Here is a 19094-nt window from a genome sequence, read left to right on the forward strand (position 1 = left end):
TTTGATTATTTCTTTTTTATTTCAAGTTTGTTCTGAGTTACTAGATTTATTGAATGTCTAATACACAAAGCATTCTACTTTTACTATTTATTTATCCATCCCTCCTGTTAGTTTCACTATTTGTGTACCTTCAGAGAATTACTCTTTAAAATCTCTTCATGAGTTCCACAGTTTTCGAGCTGATGCCACAAGGCTCTTGTCACTGTATTCTTTAGTTTTTTCTCCTTCCCATTGAACTCTCTTAGCTATTTTGGACTTCTATCCCTAAAGTCAGGGAAACACATTCCTTGAGAATGAGAGTAAGAGAGAAACAGGAGTCCTAAGCCTGAAACAGAGACAAAAAGTCTCCATAGAGACTTTGTGGCTCAGCTTCTATGAAGACACCTCACCTCTTCTGAGCCTCTGAGCTCTGATCTTGAGGATGAGCAGGAACCACAGACAAGGTACCCGGCCCTTCCTATGCAGCTACCGCGGAGAATCACGAAGAACAGGAGACAGAATGGGAGCTTGGAACTGGGGAAAGTTAGAAAGAACCATGGCAACCACAGGGGGGCACTGCGTCCCCATGGGCTCGCCTGGAATGTCTAGGACCAACAAAGTAGAGGTCAGTCAAGGACAGCAAACCCCTCTCCCTTGCTCCCAGCAGAGAGCATCTCTCCTTCCACCTAACTCTTGAATTTCTTATGAGGGGACATCTATCAGAGACACACATGAACATCACCCATTTCACACACCATCTCCATGACAGGTACATAAATGCATGCGCTCACATATGTACACAGAAATGAGATTTTCTCCTTCTTCCAAAGATTGGCCTGCTAACATAAGTGTTACCTGTGCAGGTGACTGTGCTGAGAAGAGCTTCCTTCCCTTCCATAATGCACAGCAGCAGCTATTGCCAGTCAAGGCTGATGCTGGTTGGAGTTCTTTGCCTTGTCCTCATGTTTTGTTTACCTAGGAGCTAGTTGGACCAATGATTCCAATTATACGGTTTCTTTTCTTTAGTGTGGCATTCAAGCGCCTACTGCCTGCCCTGCGTGTGGTCACTCAACACCCTGTCCCCTTCTGATCCTGGCTACTGCATTTAAAATAGACTCAGTCCTATGAGACAGTGATGAAATGCTCAAGAATCACAAACATGCCCCATGCCCCATTTCCACATTGGTTTGTCAGCACTAGATATCGAGCTGCATTTGCCGTCAGCTCAGTTTCACTGAGGAAAGTGTATAATTACCTGAGGGGTTCTATACAGTCATCTGGCAAGTGATCTGGTAATATTTCATCCACAGTGCTCTGGTCAATAATGCTGTGGAGTGCCTTCTCATTTTTACTTCTTGTGCCTCAAGAGCTCATGAATCGGCTTGCAACAGCCACAGAATATCTAAAGTCTTCTTGACAATTGTTGTTCATACTTGTTGAAAGGCTTCTCAGAGAGCCACAACCATGGTCTAACTCCCTGAGTTCCTGGGTTCATGTGGAGGAATTCCTGGGAGGAACTTCTCTTTGCTTCCGTGACTCACCTAGAGGAGTCTTCAGATTAGGATCAACTATGAGTGACCCAATGACCCCACTAGTAACTACAGGAGGCCCAGTCTGATGACTGTGCTGAACCACCTAAAGTGGAATCTAGGTGACCCCAGGGATGATCCTGCAGGAAGATGGGTCACAAGATGTCCTTGGGCACTTTAGTCAGCTTTCTGTACTTCCTTCTTTAAGATCATGATGTTGGTGACATCTCTGAAACCCTACCGCATTTCTCAATAAATGATAAGGAAGTCTTCTAAGAGCTAAGTAGCTCCTCTCCCCAAACTTGATGATATTATCAATACTAAGGACAATACCAATCTATCGAATAGGGGCCAGTGACATTTAGTCACATTTTGTTCAGTGCCTATGCTATACAAGCCCCCTTCCATGGTTTGTCACTTTGAGAAGAGAATACGAGAGTTGGGCAAGGAGAGGGTAGGAAAGGGGTATGACGCAGGCATACTCAGACAAAGAATAATGGTGCTCAGATTCCTCTACAGTTTATTGTTACAGCAGAAGTTGTGGGAGACAGGAGAGCACCTTCCACACATAACACACTGTGGTCAGAGCCCCAAGGTAGCCCTTCCCACCTCTATGCCAAGCCCCAAGCAGCCCTGCTCCAGCCTGGCTCCCACCCCCTCCCACTCTAGACACACACTGTCTAGACAGCTACCAAAGTTAGTGCAGCCAATGGCCCCAGGCCCCTTCCTATTGCCCCAGCTCCAATCTTTCCCTCAAACTTGTTCATTGCCCACCACCTCCCATTCAAACTTTCATTCACACAGTGGATGTTTCTATCACATCCTGAGGACCACTAACCCACCAGCAAGCCTCCCCTCACACATTCATTTAGGCCCATACCCTTCAGAGAGCTGAAGAGTTAATGAGACGTCGTATCAGCTTTGGTGAGTGGAGCCCCAGCCCCAAGTCCCTACCCTTGCAATGGGATGAGTAGAGAGAGTCTGGGGGAGGCACCATGGACAACTGCAACGACCTCTTTTCCCCCATCTACAGACACCTAGATAACGGAAAGTGGACACATGCCCTCTCCCCACTAACACCAGAATGAGGGAGAGGGATCATTTAGGGGACTGGGTGCCCTAAGAGATATTAGGACATCTCTCCCAGGAGCTGAGGGGAATCACAGGTTAGAGGTCAAGGTTAGGGTAGCAATCAAAGATCAAGGTCATCTCCACACGTGATCTGCCCAGCTTCCCTTGCTCACTCTGGCCCAGTGCCCTCTGCACCTCCCAGGTTAGTGCTGGGGGAGGTGAGGGCTGGGTCCCACACCAGGCCAAAAGGGCCATTCAACAGGAGACCTCCATGGTGTGCCCCGGGGGCCCTGAAGAGAGAGTCCCGGACTCGCTGCTCTGGGACATGGTGCGAGAGCGGGACCGGCTGCCATCAATGGATGCTGCACTGGTCAGGGAGGCTGTGCGAGAACGAGACAGGCGAGTCATGCAGGATGAGGCCACTGTGGAGACAGAAGGATAAGCAAGCAGTCAGAGAGGAGGTAGGAAAAGAGATGATGGCAACTCGGAGTTGGTGCTTGGGTGGAGACGAGAGTTACGAATGGGGCCAGGGGCTCAATGAGCTCGATTTGGCAGATGATGGTAAGTCCAGGAATTTTCCTAAAATGCGTCCTCCCCTCAGTGGCCATCCCTCGTCCTGTGCAGCAATCCCTCGTCCGCATGATTCCATACTCACTGTAGCCCATGCCTTGCAGGAAGTACTTGATGGCCTCAGTCAGCTTGCCTGGCTGTGGAAGTAAGATGAGGCAAGAAGACAGGTGAGGTTAGAAGCTGAGCGGGAGCCCAAGGCTGTGGCAGGTTGGGGATGGGCTGTATGGCAAAGGATATAGTTCAGTGCCATTAATACTCCATCCCAGGGATGGCAGGGGTACTCACCTGCGTCAGCTGGGGCTGACCTCCGGAGTCGGCCATCTGCTCAGAAGAGAGCCACCCAGAAAAAGTGACACACACATGAATAAAGTGAGCCAGGCCAAGAGGCAGAAAAGGGTCTCCTTTCCCTGCTTCCCCACTCCAGGCCCTTAGGAGTTTTGCTGTTATTGTTGTTTTGTTTTGTTTTGTTTTTCTCTATGTATGTGTGTTTTGTTTTGTTTTATTTTTTATTTCATCCACTCCACTTGCTCCCAGGCAGGACCCTGGAGGCCTAGAAGTTGAATCTAAGATTCAGGATATAGAGCTCTGGACAGGGGACCAGGCTGGGCATGAAGTAGGGTTACTGACCTTGAGAAAAGAGGTCTGGGTGGGGTCCAGTTTTGAGTTACACTCCACCTGGAGTAAGGAGAGGCTGAATGAAGGAGGTCACTCACTCCCTATGACCCTTCCCATCCAAGACACCCAGGGATCCAGACCCCAGTTCCTCTCCTATCAGCTCCCTACCCATTTCCTTCCTACCAAGAATCAACCTCTTAGGCACCATGGTTGCTGTCACTCTTCCTGTCCCTAACCAAGCTTCCCTCTTGGCAAGATACCCCTCTGACCACCAGCCTAAGACTCCAACCCTCCCGTGCCCACTCCAAATTCTCTACTGACCACTGCATCTTCATGGGGTGCTTGGTCTCCTACCACCAACATCACAGGGCACCTAGAGGCACAGTGTCGGGGAGAAGACAGTGAGCACCTGAAACTCCCTTACTCACCCCTTCCCAGAAGAGCAGCTGGAAAATGTCTGGCTCCAAAGAGGAAACAGCCTTCTAAGCCCCACCGATCCCACCCAGAGGATGCAAAGGCAGAAGACCTGGAGCTAGAGGGTGGTGATTTGCTAAATGGGATGGTGCGGGGGAGGTGACAAGAAAATTCCCTGGCAAAAGATTCTTCTTCTAAAGGATACAAGCACCAAGGGAAGACCCAGGGGGAGAGGCAAAGCTATCTCTCTTAAAGTCTTACTTGAGGGTGATATCGCCTCCACGCTCCAAGTTCAGGTCTCGGCGGCTAGAGAAAGGTTAAAAGAGGAGTAGAAATTGTAGGCAGGCAACGCTATCCATCCAGATAGAAACTCCCCCATTAGGAAGCTATCTTCCTCTTAAAAACTACAGTCAAATATTGGTAATTAAAAGTGGGAATCGAAAGGGAAGGTGGTAGGCAGGCCTCAAGCACAATCCCTACAGCCACTGTGCCCTAGGTCCCTGGTCAGAGGGTAGCGAAGGGGGAGGAAAGGCACAAGGACAGATCGTCATCTGGGAATCCGAAACTCTAAGGGAAGTAAACAGGAGAAAGGGGGACATCTTACATTTCTTCCCACTGGGTCTGTTCTGCACCTACCCCAGTTACGCATCAAATCCCTCCCTCCTTGCACACGTTGTACTTTCTAAACTTCTCTCTCCTCTTCTTTGCCTCCCCATTACCTCCAGTCACTGCTTCTACCTTGCTTTCACATGTACACGCACACACACTGCCCACTCACTTGTTGTAGCTGTTCCAGTATAGTTCGATGTTGTCCAGGTTGGGCGCACGTGCAATGATATTTCTATACTTCTGTATCAACTCAGAATTTCTAGACAGCTCTTCCTGAAGGAAAGAAGAGGGAGAAAAAGAGGGTTAGGAAGAGAAGCCAACATTACTGGATGCAAAGAGGCAAACCTGTTTTCCTCCCCATATTCTGTCTCAGCTAAGGAAGTCACCCCAAGCATTCAAGTCCCTGTTGGTCCCTCTTCTTCCCCCATTTTCCGCAACCACATACTTGGCTGAAAAGATGTCCAAGGATCATCTCCGAAATGGAAGAGGTGAGGCCTGTTAACTACGAGGAAAGGGAAGGTGAGAAAGCTCAGGACATTAAGGGAGAAGAGACCCAGGCAAAGTGACACAGCTTCTTTCTTGCTCTACGAAGTTCACAGGTCAATCGTTTATACTGGTAGAGCTTAACTGGACCCATACAAAGGAACCTCCACCCTAGATCTCAGCACACAGGCCCCTGCCAACCTTATGGGCTGCCCAGTCCATCCAACCCTTGGCATTGGGATCAATGTTGATGAGGACAAGACCCTCAACTGTATCCTGGTGGTTAAGCTAAAGGGCGGAAGAAGGAAGAGCAATCAGAGGCAAGGCATGGCCTTATCCCTTCCCCACTGAGTTTCACCCATCTTAGGCTCCCAAGGGGCCTCCCTCCCCACCCCCCAGACCCATGTCCTCCCATCGAAACCCACAGTAGCAAACGAGACTCTCTTAATCAGTCTGCCTAGGCCTTGGACCTGTCTTTCCCTCACTGGGGATTTTTACTCCTTACAGCATATCGCGATAGGATGTAGGCTCCAGCTCCAACACCAATTCCAATTATTGTAGAGAAACTGTGAAGAGAAATATATGTCTAATGGACCCTGGTGTCCAAAACTTTGGCTTTCCAAATTCTTCACCCTCCTTCCTAAGGACACAGGCACACAGAAGGAAAGAAAGGGACCTGCCAAAGAGCTAAAAGCTAACACTGGTAATCAGTGTAGGACCCTGAAATGTTTCCCCAGCTCCCTCTTGGAGAACTAGTGTCCTGAAAAGAAATAGCCATCCACCAACCAACTGTTTTCCTAGGTAGCACTGTGTCCATTCTCAGTTTTCAGGAGCGAGTTAAACTTGTTCCATTTTAGTTCCTGGTTCCTCTAGAGGAACTTAAAAGAAGGAAATTTGAGGCAGGATGTAAAGATAAAACAAACAACAGGAAGAAGGGGGTTAAAGAGCCAAAGGGGTGAACCAGAACGGCCTGGGGCCCTGGTGTCCAGTAAAAGCCAAGCCAAGGACAGAGGTGCCCCACGTGCATATGCAGGAGGCCTTGCCTGTCTTCTTCTTCCTTTCCCCCCTCTCCCTTACACACAAGACTCCCTGTTTCCAGGAGTGTTTATGGAGGAGGGGGAGTAGGAGGAACAGAGGAACAGAGACAGGTCTATCCGGTTCCTCAGGGATTGTCACCCCCTCCTTTTCCATTCTAGCTTCCTGATCCCTCCTCAGCCTGACGCAGGGCTGAGCATAGTCCCTCTTTCTTCCTTTCTTCCATCCATTAGGGCTACTCCGATGACTTAAGTCAGTTTTCCAAACCCACCCACTCACTCTCTCAAAAATCAGTTGAGAGCATGGAGGAGGAAGACTATATCTAGGCCAGAGACCAAAACTCGCCCGGGAACCATGGTGGGCATAACAGTTTTAAGGGCCACCTTGTGCTGGAAAGAGAACTCTGGTTTGGAGGGATCCCCAGGCTTCTCACTTTAAGTACTGCAGGATGCAAGGGATCATGTCTGCAAGCTGGTCCAGAGACGGGTACTGATATCTGGAGAAGAGAGGAATGTTAAGGAAAATACCAACCTGCCCCCATTGCCTTCACCTCAGGGTGTCCTACTCACCCTGTCAGAGAATCACCACTGCCCTCCCTTTCCTCCTCCCCTGGTCCAATCTTCCCCACACTTGCCCTGTGCCTCACAGTCTGATGAGGAGGGAAGGAGCTAATTCTCACCCCACAGGGAACACAGGAGCCCCCTCTTCCATCCCAGGGGCATCCACATGAACCCGCACGAAGTTCTGAATGATTTCCTGCATATCCCCGAATTGAAACAGCGACTGGAAGCAAGATTTATCTAAAGAGAATCCCCAGCACCCAAACAGTAGAATCAGACAGGGAAAAGTGTCCCCAGAACCCACTCTCTTTCTTTCATGCTACAGTCAGACTAGGAGAGAATGTCTCCTTGACATGCCACATGGCTCCCTTCCTGCCCATGCGGACCCTTCCCCTTACACTGGGGTTTTACTCCTCCCCACCCCCGCAAGCCTCTTCCCAAAAAGGAATAGGAGGGGAAGTGAAAGTCCTTACAGTTGAGTCCCACATCATGGTAGGTGAGGATCGCTGGGCGTTTGGGTTTGGGGGTGCCATAGACAGTAAAAGTGACAGAGCCATAAGGTGTCTCCACAGAGTGAGTCTGCAGGAAAATAGGTAACCATCAGGTAGGAGTTAGGCTGAAAAGAAAAGAGGCAGGAGAAAGACCTCTATAAAAGTTGAGGAGTTGATGCAGGAGGAGGGGCAAAGAGAGGAGACGGGAACAAAGTACTAGAAATAAGATCGACAAGAATTCAGTTTAGGTAAAGATGACAGTGGAAGATGATTTTTGAGAGTGGAGAAGAATAATGAAAGATCGAAGAGCACTGAGGAACTTTGAGAAGGCAGACGAGTAGGAAAAGGGAGAGCTGGGGATGGGGAAGGAAAGAAATAAAAGGAAAGGAAGCAAAGAGGAGAGCCAGGTAGGGGTGCCTCTCTCTCCTAGGGGAGAGGAGAGCCCCTCCTCCCACCCTGGGACTGCCCCACGCTGTTACCTGTCCCTGGTCCAGGAGGATTCGGGCAGCTAGCTCAGCCTCCTGGAGAGAGACACACACAGACAGATCCACACAGAAACACACAGCCATGAAGAGTCACAGATGGAGAGACAGACATAGATAAAGAGAGATAGGTAAAGAGATAACAGAGACCAAAAACAGAAAGAGGTAACAAAAAGAGACATGGAGAGGATGAAGATTAGTATAGTAACATGACAAAGGCCTGGACTCCAAATTATGGTTTATGGGAACAGAAACATCGGTAGAGGTGGAGAAAGTAGGGATGTGGGTTAAAATGAGATTCTGGATTTGGAAAGGTAGGAGATGGGGAGGCTTGGAGGTCTGGAATTCGGGTCTGGGAGTCAGAGGGTCTCTAATAACCTTGGCCACCTCGGGTGTCTGCCCTGGCAACAGTGGCTTCTCCTCCGTGATCTGCACCTCCTGCAGCTCCGCCATGGTGGCCTGGCAGGGTAAAGAAACATCAAGACTGGAGAGGTTGCCCCTACACCCCCACATCTCTGAATCTTGAATACCTGCTTCCCAGGAGCTGAAGACGACTCTAGAACACAGAGAGCCTTTCCTGCCCAGCTTCATGTCCAAGCCACTGGGGAGGGGGTGTGGGGGTGGGGCGAGGCGGGTTGTGGAAGAGGATCCAGGACAGCACTTCTCTTCAGATTGGCCATCCTCACTGCTCCCCTCAACACCCACACTTCTGGACCCTCCTCCCCTATCCTGGATGGAAATACCATCCAGGGTGGGGCAGCAGGGCAGCTCGGGTTTCCCAGGCTATATTTAGGGGCCACCCCATACTCCCAGTTAGGTAGGGGGTGAAACTCGTGGCTCAGTGACCGGGTACTCCAAAGATACTAAGGGACTGGTAGTGAGAGCTCACAACTGACTGTAACCTTCAACTAAAGCCCCAAGGTCAGCAGCTCAAAAAGAAAGGGGCTAAAAATGATCTGAGTAACTTGACCAAGAGAGGGACAAGGGACATCTGTGTCCAACGGACCCAAAGTCTCCCTTCCTTCCAAGACTCTCCTTCCCCACTGTGAATAAATCAGCATACATCCAACATCAGTGGGGCCCGTGAGTAGCAGAGCAGGCTTGCAGACCAGCACAGTAAAGAGCCTGCAGCCTGGGGGGTGGGGTCACTTACTGGGCTCCTATTGGCTGGATGCAGTGGGGTTAGGGTTCAGGGTTCTCACTGCTCCTGGCTCTGGGGTCTGAGAAAACAAGGCAATGAGGTGAATGACATGGGAGACAGTCCCTGGGTCTTTTAGGGACAGAAAGCCTCAGCCGAGACCTGGACTACCAAGTCACCATCGCTCCCCAGGTCACTAACCCTCCCCAATCTGTAACCCTGAGTCCAGTGAACACACCTTCTCTAGGCTTCAACCAGAATCAATACAGGTTGGAGGGGCCTTCGGGGCAACACAGTGAGCAGTTATCAGTCCAGGCTATGGGGGGGAGAGGAGGAAGTGCTGATGTGGAGGAAGGAGTGTGGCTTGTGTCAGAACCTCTGGATTCTAATCCCTGGCTCTGCCGCTACTGGTGTGACCTTGGTCCAGTCTGTACTACTCTGGGCCTCAATTTCCTATTTGCAAACCAGATGTGGGGACTAGGGGACCCCCAAATTTTTGACAGCTCTCGAGCGAGACCAGGGTAGCAGAGCATGGCTGTTTCCCTCCGCCATTAAAAAAGAAGAATAATTTAAAAAGCCTCGTGCCTTCGCTTCTCTCCTCCACCCAGTCTTGGTGTGGGTCCCGCGAGTGGAGAAAAGCGAGGAAGGCGGTCCCACGATCTCCTCCCAGCCTCCCCCGACAGACGACCCGCAAGGGCCGAGCGCCAGCTGGGAAGGATGAAGAGTAGAGATGAGACTGACCGGGCCCAGCACGCGGGACCGGTCCCAACGAGTCCATACGCTGCCTCTCGGCGTGGGGACCGACTCCCTCGCGCTGCGGGCGCGAAGCGCCCTGGACCCTGGACACAGCCTCGCGCACACGCTAAACACGCCCTGCAGCTCGCCGAGCCTCAGCCTTTGTGCGAAGCAGCCCGGCACCCGCTCCCGACCGGCCCCTTCCCGCGAGCGGTCGGCTACCAAAGATTGGGATCAAACCGCCCACCGGCGGAGCTGGCGCCAGCCAGGCCCCGCGGCCCTCGCCTGCCCCTCCCCCTACCTGCTGCCGCCGCGGCTGCTTCCACCTTCACTTGCCTTTGACTCCCCGGCCAGCCTCGGCTAAGGCTCCCCACAGACCCGCCCCCGGCCCGCCCCCGCCCGCCCATGGGCCGACAGCTCCCGGCGGATCCGCCCCAGACCCCCAGTAAACACGCCCCCCCTTTACCCCGTCCTGGCTGCCTGCCGCTCCCGAGGGCCTGTGCGGGGGTCCCGAGGGGAGCGCTAAGAAAAGCAAACTGTGGGTGCTTCCGGGCTCCTGTGGCGCTCCCCACAACATCCCCCGGCAACCGGTCGGTTGTGGGTGTGCGGGGATCCTTTAGCCCTGCTGAGAATCCCCACGACCGCCCTCAACACCGCTCCCACCCGTGACCTGGATCTGCCAATCGTACTGTGGCTCCTTCTTTAGTCCCCAGATTCAGTGGTAGGGACGGGTAAGGGGAGACGAACCCAGGGCGCTGACACCCTATGATTTCGACACCGCCCGCCCGGAAACAGAGAGCCTGGTTCAGGAAGGAGAAAGTGGGCGGGGATCGCCGCTGAGCAGGCGGGGGTCTTGCCCGCCAGGAGGGGCAGGTGTGCTAGCACCGACTTGGGGCGGGGGCGTCATCGAGGGCGCAAGAGTTCCAACTCCGGGACGCCCAGGGTCCTGGTACCTCCTCTCTTTACTGCGTCCCGATGCCTGCTGTCCGGCTGGCTGCTCCTAGTGAAGTTGGAAAACAAGGCGGGGAGGGGGCGGGGAATGCGAGAAGGGGGCGCTATAAATAGAGGGAGATCGCAAGAGGGGGAAGAGGATGGCCAACTGGGACTCCAGGGTCAAGGCCCCAAAGGGGGACGGAGGAGGGGCCAGGGACCCCCAGGGGCTCTGACTCTTGGATAAACAGGCGCGGAGGCGGAGTTAATTCTGCGGGGGTGGAGTGGGGGCTTGAGGAGGACGCAGTGTCCCAGGCCGGGACCCAAGAGACCCTGTGGCATCGCGCTAGCCCCTCCTAGTCCGGCCCAGAGAAGGAGGGTGAGACCAGCTCGGCCCGACTGACTCGCAATGCCCAGGCGACGGTTTCTCAGGGACTGCTGCGTCTCCCTCAGGACCTGGGTGGGTTTGCTGCCCTAGACTCTTCACTGGCCCTGCCCTTCCCACACCTAGATGCACCTTCCCTGTGCCCCTAAGAGGAAAGCCACCTGGAATGGCATAGTTATGTGGCTAAGGCAAAAGGAAACCAGATTTAATTTCTTCCCACCTGCACCCCTTTCAGCTCCCCTCCCCCCAGGGTCCCCACCCCATCCTCCTTCAGCCTGGTTCCTGAGTTGCCATTTAGGGGGCTGGGCACCAAGCCAGCTGGGAACAATGGCCAATGGAACTGAAGCTGCCAACTGCAACACCAGCACAGATTGCCCCCCCCAAGACCCCCAAATTGCCCTCCCCACTCCCGCCTGGGAACCACCACCCCCCCCATAACCCCCCTCACCACCCACAAGTCCCCTCCCATCCAGGGAACATCAATGCCCCTTTCATCCCCACTTGGCAGGGTCTATTGGAAAGAAGGAGGGGTGGATAGGGAGGAGGTGACCCAGAGTAAGAGAACCAGTCAGGATAAAACCCAGCTTTCAACAACCCCAAATCTAAAGGGCCCCCCTTCAATTTCTTAATTTAGAGCACCCAAGTTTTCCTATATTCCTTTCCCCCACTCCCTTCATAACTATTTCCCCAGAAACTGGCACAGAAGCTGGGCACCCTAGCTCCTCACTTAGCCTCCTCTCCCCTCTGGATGCCAGTTTAACACTCCCAGACAAGGAAAAGCTGCTGGAATTAGATCGTACATAAAGATGCCTAGGACAGGAGAGAAATCTCACCAGCCCTCCTGGAACTGGGGGAGAAAGAATGTCTAGAGGGAGAATTTTTTGTTTGCTGCCTTCTCTGATGTGTCTAAAGTAGACTTACTTGGAGTGGGGGAGGGAAGGACCTGGAGGTTCCAGCATCTAAATTCGTCTCTGGGTCAGGATGACTCAGGGGGAACCTGATAAGGGGCCTAGGCAGGGGCGTGGGGCGGGCAGGAGATAGGAAATTTCCACTGAGATCTGTTTGCTTCCTAGGTGCAGGGGTCTCAGCCTGCTGCAGGCAGAAGTGAGGCTGCTTCTGCTCTAAGATAGGGTTACTCCTTGTCAGGGCAGGTCCCAGCCAAACCCTGTATAAATGGCCCAATAAAGATAACCTCTCAAGCTAACTTCCTTCTCTTGGGCCAGAAGCGGCTTCAAACTTTACCTTCAACTAAGCAAGTTTTAAGTATTTGCTATGAGAAGCCACTGTATAGATGGAATTCAAAGAAGTGTAAGTCTAGTCATACTCTCTCTAGAAGCTTATGATGAAATAGTTGAGAGAAGGTAAAGAGAGAAAAAGTTAAGAAAAATGGTCTATGTATAAGATGAATTGTTTAAACAATAAGTCCTATGACAATAGTTTCCCACGCTTCTCAAGTGAGAGTTCAGAGATTTCCATTCCCACATGAAGGTTTTAATATTCTGATAAAGACAAACCATGAATTTAGCAATAATTTCAAGTAAGTTTGTATAATGTTCTGATAATCACGATATCTTTGTCTATAGTGATACTTATATGCACAAAGCATATTGTTTATTCAGTTGACAATCCACATATATACATATCGATTCCAAGGGCCCTTGTACTAATCCAGAAATCCTCACCCCAAGAGGCCGTGGCCCACAGACTCGGAACCTTGTCTTAATATAATTCAGAGGAAGAAAAGGGGCTTGTTCCTAGGGTGAGCCACCCTACGACAAGTGCAGCCATGGAGTATTTAAATAGGAGAGAGGGGTATTCTCTCCATGAAGAGAGAGCATGTGGGAAAATTTGGGGGGCAGAAATACACAAGTTATTTTGAAGAATGGAACAGTAGTTGCTTTGTGCAAAGTACTTCACATGTATTATCCCCCAATACCACAGTTTCAGTATTATTATCCTTCCTGTACAGATGAGAAAACTAAAGCTCAGAGATGTTTAGTGACTTACCCAAGACCAACCAGCTAATAAGTGACAAACTTAGGACTCAAATCCTCACCCAGATTCATTCCACTCCAAGGGTATGTTCTTTCCACTATGAGGTAGCCTCACAAGTATGTAGTGATTAGGCCATTATGGCCCCAGATGAAGAATGATATTGATGAGAGGTGGGTGTTGTTTAGTAAGATAGATTGGGGCCACATATGAAGGTCCTTGAATGACAGGAAAAAAAGTTTGGCACCAAAGATCCACAGAGTGTTCTTGAGCAGTAGTGAATAAAAAATAGTTTTGTGAAAAGTAATCTGTTGGAGGGGTTAATAGAGATGAATCATAGGGTAGGTGGGGATACAGCATTCAACTTAGGAAAGAGATCATTTAGAAGTCAGCGTAATCACCTAGATATGACAAAGACTTCAAAAAGTGTGAGAGTAATAGCAACGGAAAAAAAAAGGAATGGATGTATAAGACAAGGAAAAAACATTTATAGGAACTGGTGACTGCTTAGACAGAAAAGAGAGGAAGTCACCAACCTAGTTGCTCTACTTTAAGGTCCCTGAAGTTTATCCATCTATACAGTTTCTGGCTAGAGAAAAAGCCGAAGAAGAACCCCTGAGGAGCATTCTTGACCTGCACAGAAACTTATCTGGAAGACTTTCAGAGTCTGAGACTCAGGCTCACCCTGACCTATTTCACCCTGACTCACGCAGATCTGTTATACTCCAAGACCCATGCCCTTTCCACATTGGGCCCGTTATTGGTCGCCATCTAAAGTTCCCATTGAGATTGGTCTGCCAAAGCCAGTGGAATTCTCCATGTTGGCCTGGGCCTGGAGAGGAGAAAGGAAAGTAATGTTGAACTGATGCCAACTGTTTTTATTAACCCCTTCCCTGGGCTCTCTTCAACCTTTGTTGAGGGGCAGAGCATAAGGCGATTTGACTGGGCCCCAGCACACTTGATCAAGCTGGGCTGGAATGATGAGGGAAGTCTGATCATCTGGAGAGATCAGAAGGTTGGCAACTTGCACATTTGGTAGGGAAACCAAAACACCCCTCCTCCCAAAACCAGGGCTATAGCTAAGGTGATGTCACATAAACACTACTGAGGTCATAGAACCTTCCATCTCCTCCCCTGTCTGTCTCCCCATTATCACAGTCTCCCCAGCCAGCAGGCTCCCACATATCTGCACACACTTGCATACGAAGGAAGGGTCAGACACCATCCGGGCACTCCTAGGTACCAAAAGTGGTGGGGATGTGAGTGGTGGTGGTGATTACTCAGAATGCAAGATTCACACTAGTACCCCTAGTGCTGAGAACAGTGGGTGGAATGGGAGTAAGAGAGAAGAGGGTAGAGAGGAAAGGGAGTAGGGATTTGTTCCTGTTGCTGATTCCAATTTTATCTTAACCCCAGTCCTTATTCCCCTCCCTTCAGTCTTCCCTTCCCCTCCCTCACCCCCACGTCTCCCCTCACTACTCTCCTCCCTCACTTCCAGTTGACCATGGCATCAGAAGCAGAAAAAACATTCCAGCGGTTTGCTGTCTTTGGAGAATCATCAAGCAGTGGCACTGAAATGAACAACAAAAACTTCTCAAAGCTGTGTAAAGACTGTGGCATCATGGATGGCAAATTGGTCACTTCCACTGATGTGGACATCGTATTCAGCAAAGTCAAGTAAGGGACCAAAGATAGGAGTGGGGGTGGTGAGTAGAACAAGCAAACTAGTGGGACATGGAAGGGTTCATGGGATGGAACATTTGTAACGGGTCTACTGAGCACCTACCGGGTACCTGGCACTGTCTATTCCCTGTCCTCAAGACATTAGGTGGCCAAGTCTGAGTAAAGGGAGGTTTGGACCTTAGAAGGTAATGAGTTCATATTCCAGAGTCCCTGGATTTGTCTGACTAGGGCCAAGAATGCCCGAACCATCACATTTCAACAGTTCCAGGAGGCAATGAAGGAACTGGGCCAAAAGCGGTTCAAAGAGAAGAACCCAGATGAAGCCCTGGGGAACGTTTATAAACTCATGGAGGGCAAGGATCCAGCTACCACTGGTGTTACTGTGAGTGACATTCTTCATCCCTAATACTTAACCCTGCTTCCTTAAATCCCTGCTGCTCCCACCTCCTCTCCCACACTCTGATGACCCTGACACCTGCCAAGTGATAGGTTAGGGAGGCAGAGCAAAAAGCCTCTGGGGCACTGTTGGTACTGGAACAGACTTTAGAGATCATCCAATCATTTCAGAAATGAGGAAACTGTGGCCCAGAGAGGAGAAGTGACTTGCCCAAGGCCCATGGCTATTTTAATAGTAAAATTTAGACTCATTCCCAAGAGTCCAGTATCTGAGCCAAGCAACTAGGGCCTGGTGGACACAGAGTGCAGAGGACTTGGTACCTGATCCCCACTCTTCTTCCTGCTCTTGTGAAAGGTCTAATCTCTGACTTCTTGCCTCTCGCCTACTCTCTGTTCTCTATTTGTCCCCTCTCTACTAAAAGCTTTTTCTACTCTAGGTTTCAAATAGGACGTACCCAGTGGGAGAGACATCGCTTATTGGGTCTGGGGTTGAAGTCTTCTGGCTGAAGCCTGGTCAAAATAAAGCAGAAAAATCTACACACGTTTCACTCACTCCCACACACCAGACTTTTCCTCCCTCACAAGTAGGTAGCTCTTGCCACAGTTCCTGCCCATAGCCACATGGGCCCTGAAAAGGTGGCACCACGCCATGGGTAGAACACCAGCAGAATCAAAGGCCATCTTTAGAGAAGGGGTGTGATAGTGGAGGAGGAGGGAGAGGGATCAGACCCATGATCCTCTGGCTTACAGAAAGCAACAACCGTTGGTGGAGTGAGCCGGCTGACGGATACCAGCAAGTACACCGGCACCCACAAGGAGCGCTTTGATGAGAGTGGCAAGGGCAAAGGCATCGCAGGACGGGAGGAGATGACCGACAACTCAGGTTATGTGAGTGGCTACAAGGGTGCTGGCACCTATGATAAGAAGGACCACTAGGGAGTAGCCTCATCTTAACCTGCCAGCCCTTGACCCTGCATCTTTAACACCAGGAAGCTTGGGGAACAATAAACATCTGTGTGTGCAGCAGCTAATGAGCTCTGTCTTCTACCAGGGTGAGATGGATGGACCCGTTGCTGTAGAGAGAGGAGAGAAGAGAAAGCCCAAGGAGTCAGGGTTTCTAGCTCGCCATCTTTTGCCTTACTTAGCCTGATGCCTCCAAGCCATAAGTTCGCATTCCCTTCAACAACTGCTTCTAAGATCAGGGCTGAGGAATATAATTGGAGATAAGAGGCGAACTAGATGTGGAGGCAAAAGTATTTGCCACTTGAATTCACATTACTGTTATCCACTCCCCTCTACCTGCCAAAGGGAAGTAGCAACTCCTGATTTGACATAGGATGTCCCAGATGCCACCAACCAGACCCCTGTCCGTCCACCTTCCTAATCTGTTGCAATCCAGGTTTTATTGGGGGAGAAATAGAAGTCGGGTAGGGTGGTCCAAAGATCTACTTAGCCTGAACCCGACTACAAGTTTGTTCTAGAGCTGAGGGAAAGGAGAATCCATTTTCAACACCCAGCTGGAAGTGAGTTTTACCCCACCACAACTCCATCATGGTTCACATGGAACAGAAGGTCCTACTGACTGCTAAAAGTAGACCAAGAAGATGGCTGGAGGTGGGTGGACTCCAGGACTCCGAGAGTAGGAGTTCTAGTGCACTGAGGGGGAAAAAATGAAGTCAGAACTGAGTCAAATGTGTTTTTCATCTTTTTCTTTTTTAATGATTATAGATTCGCAGGAAGATGCAAAAATAGTACAGAGGGGTTCCATGTACCCATCCCCCAGGTTCATCCAATGGTGATACATAACTCGGATGTGGTTTTAAAACCTTCTGTGACTACAACTAGGCCATCTCACCCATCTTGTTGGTGGCAGATCCTAGAGTTTGGGAGACATTAGGAGTTTAGGGAAGAAATAGGATGCAGGAATCTTTGGGGGGATAGGTCAAAGAAGATTAACCTGAAACTCCAGTGAGCCAGGGGAAAATGGTAGAAGGGAAAGAGGTTGGAGAAGACAGGTGACTCAAGGAGGCTGGGAGTGTCGAGGAGACTGCACTGGGCTCCATGGCAGAAGGAGGGAGGAAAAAACATGAAGAAAAGATCCATGATTTCATAGTGAGAAGCAGACTGGGAACTGAGGGGGGTTCTGAGGAACTGAGTCTAAAATGAACCTAAGGGTTTCAGGGATATTCCTATAGAAAGAGACACCCATTGTATGGGTGAGTGAGTGGAGGGAATCCTAAGGAAATGAGGAAGACAGAGAAGAGAAAGGTGGTAGGTGTGGGGAGTTGAGACATAGAGCTGAGTGCCTGTTGCCATGGTGTGAGCTGAGGCTCAGGACCTCCATCCAGAAATCAAGATCTGGCCTAGTGGATAGACGATCGCTGCCAAATGGGCACAGCTTCTTGAGTGGGTAAAACTGTGGGAAAAAGAGAAGGAGGGGGCATGTGGGGGCGGGGGCGGAAACAAGTTGGAAAGAGCCAGAAGACAGTATAACTTTATATGGTGACCAAAGCTCTGGACATTTTTCTCACCTCCCTGGTCTCTTGGGAGGAGACCCTGCCTGCCTTCAAAGTCAGGGAGAAAGCCTTGTACCAGGAATCAGGGTTTTGGCAAAGGGGACAGCTGGTCTGTGGTGGCAATGAGGGGTGGTTCAGGATCAAACCCTCCTTTTCCTAGTAGGTGCCAATGACATCTATGGGTTGACCCTCATACTTTTGGGAACAGAACAGATAGATCCTTTGGTTGGTTAGGGTGCCATTGTAGCTGCAGCTGGGGGGTGGCTGTTTGGTGACCCGAGAGCAGATTGTGATGGGTAAGGAGTCCTTTGTGACTGTACAATATTGATTGTAATTATCGCAGAAGTTCTCACAGTGCTTGCAGAGCTTCTGGATGGCTCTCCAGGGGGCGTGTATCACATAATGGGTCTCTGGGCAATACCAATCTTGCTTTTTGCCCCGCACATAGGACATCATACCATTACAGTAGCCTTGGAAATCCACTGGGTATTTAACCTTGGGATAGTCAATGTTTACGATGCGGAAGTTTCTGATGGCCATCTGTAGCCCGATATTCATGACCAGAGCTGGCTCTAGACTAAGATGGAGTAACAGGAGCCAGGCTGCAGCTGGTGCCATTCTTCCTGCAGGTAGAGTTATGGTGTTGTAGCAGAGGTGGGCCCACAGTGGCTGGCTGCTCCTTCCCGGAGCCTCCAGCATTCCCCCAGCCTTCCCTGTGTGCCTTCTCCTACGCCATAAGAGCTGGACTGTATCTCACAGATCATCCAGCCCTAGATCTCATGCTCCAGAGAGAGGAGACACTTGCCTAAGGTCACCCAGCCAGTCAGCCACCTTCAGCCATTCCCCCCACCCCCACCCCTTAGTCCACCTATGGTCTCAGCCTCACCCAGTCCATCAGTTGTAATACTTACAGAATAAGAGGTCCAAATGGCGCGTGGGTAAGCAACTCTTCTCAATTATCTCTGGCCCCAGTCAACCCTTCTGGTAAAAAATGCAAAAGTAATAGAAGGAACAGGCTGAGCTACGATTCTCTGATTGCTCTGGAAGAAGGACAGGCGCTGGAAGATGAACACATCAGGGGGCAGGGATTCTTCTTGCCTGAAGCCAAAGACTGCCCACAGGTGAGAAGAGGCTGAACAGGTTTCTGGTTAAAGGCCAGTCTGGGAGGAGGGAATGTCCCCTGAATTTGAGAAGCTTCTGTGCTGAGGGGGTTGAATAGGAGGAAGGAAAGAGACATTGCTATCTGGTCTCCTCCTTTCTGGTGTCATAAGAACATTCAGTCCCACACTCCTTGCCAGAAGTCCCTAAATTCTTGGGCTTTAATGCTTTCTCTGGTCCGTGGGCCTTCTCCTACAAAGAGGTAAGAAGAAAAGCACTGTCATGTTTCTGAGGAACAAAGCGCTGCTTGTTCCTAACCCTTAGAGAGCAGAGCATCTGCCACACTCTTGTCCCACTCACAGGAGCCCAGGAGGCCAAGCACA

The 19094-nt window shown here is 50.6% G+C and overlaps 3 protein-coding genes across 13 annotated transcripts in view; 1 reads left to right on the top strand and 2 right to left on the bottom strand.

Moving 5' to 3' along the window:
* Positions 1-2002: 2002 nt before the first annotated feature.
* NDRG2 (NDRG family member 2) lies at positions 2003-10706 on the bottom strand. 10 transcript variants are annotated; one of them, XM_023524713.1, is made up of 17 exons: positions 10665-10706; positions 8992-9058; positions 8217-8297; positions 7836-7877; positions 7339-7444; positions 6985-7105; positions 6739-6801; positions 5776-5836; positions 5472-5558; positions 5233-5289; positions 4957-5060; positions 4440-4484; positions 4086-4137; positions 3777-3824; positions 3435-3470; positions 3235-3286; positions 2003-3001 (listed from the first exon to the last, which is right to left on the bottom strand). In XM_023524713.1, exons 3-17 carry the CDS (start codon positions 8289-8291, stop codon positions 2835-2837), a joined length of 1116 nt encoding a protein of 371 aa, XP_023380481.1. In that variant the 5' UTR covers positions 8292-8297; positions 8992-9058; positions 10665-10706; the 3' UTR covers positions 2003-2834. The 10 variants fall into 10 exon arrangements, with proteins under 10 accessions (XP_023380481.1, XP_023380482.1, XP_011381030.1 ...); XM_023524714.1 differs by having other exon boundaries at positions 10459-10678; XM_011382728.2 differs by lacking the exon at positions 10665-10706 and adding an exon at positions 10382-10474.
* A 3024-nt stretch (positions 10707-13730) lies between these two features.
* Positions 13731-16319, top strand: TPPP2 (tubulin polymerization promoting protein family member 2). 2 transcript variants are annotated; one of them, XM_023524716.1, is made up of 4 exons: positions 13731-13869; positions 14517-14695; positions 14930-15083; positions 15848-16319. In XM_023524716.1, the coding sequence occupies exons 1-4, from the start codon at positions 13753-13755 to the stop codon at positions 16031-16033; spliced, it is 636 nt and encodes a 211-aa protein (XP_023380484.1). In that variant the 5' UTR covers positions 13731-13752; the 3' UTR covers positions 16034-16319. The 2 variants fall into 2 exon arrangements, with proteins under 2 accessions (XP_023380484.1, XP_011381038.1); XM_011382736.1 differs by lacking the exon at positions 13731-13869 and adding an exon at positions 14139-14257 and having other exon boundaries at positions 14456-14695; positions 15848-16125.
* Positions 16320-16799: 480 nt separating this feature from the next.
* The window catches only part of RNASE13 (ribonuclease A family member 13 (inactive)), a 35164-nt gene continuing 32869 nt past the window's right edge, over positions 16800-19094 (bottom strand). Inside the window, exons 2-3 of the mRNA XM_011382748.2 lie at positions 18525-18963; positions 16800-18236 (exon numbers count right to left, since the gene is read on the bottom strand). Of these exons, the coding sequence (XP_011381050.1) occupies positions 17770-18231 (462 nt within the window). The 5' untranslated portion in view covers positions 18232-18236; positions 18525-18963 and the 3' untranslated portion in view covers positions 16800-17769. The remainder of the gene's footprint in view (positions 18237-18524; positions 18964-19094) is intronic.

The sequence above is a fragment of the Pteropus vampyrus genome, unplaced genomic scaffold (assembly GCF_000151845.1).
Source record: "Pteropus vampyrus isolate Shadow unplaced genomic scaffold, Pvam_2.0 Scaffold488, whole genome shotgun sequence".
Lineage (NCBI taxonomy): Eukaryota > Metazoa > Chordata > Mammalia > Chiroptera > Pteropodidae > Pteropus > Pteropus vampyrus.

Bases quoted from the DNA above. Each gene is read 5' to 3' on its own strand.
- NDRG2 (XM_023524713.1), bottom strand. From the start codon at position 8,291: ATGGCGGAGCTGCAGGAGGTGCAGATCACGGAGGAGAAGCCACTGTTG. The intron at 7,878-8,216 runs GTTATTAGAGAC...GTCTCTCTCCAG, and splicing joins AGACACCCGAGGTGGCCAAG to GAGGCTGAGCTAGCTGCCCG. The intron at 7,445-7,835 runs GTAACAGCGTGG...ATTTTCCTGCAG, and splicing joins TCCTCCTGGACCAGGGACAG to ACTCACTCTGTGGAGACACC.
- TPPP2 (XM_023524716.1), top strand. From the start codon at position 13,753: ATGCCCTTTCCACATTGGGCCCGTTATTGGTCGCCATCTAAAGTTCCC. The intron at 14,696-14,929 runs GTAAGGGACCAA...TTGTCTGACTAG, and splicing joins ATCGTATTCAGCAAAGTCAA to GGCCAAGAATGCCCGAACCA. The intron at 15,084-15,847 runs GTGAGTGACATT...TCTGGCTTACAG, and splicing joins CAGCTACCACTGGTGTTACT to AAAGCAACAACCGTTGGTGG.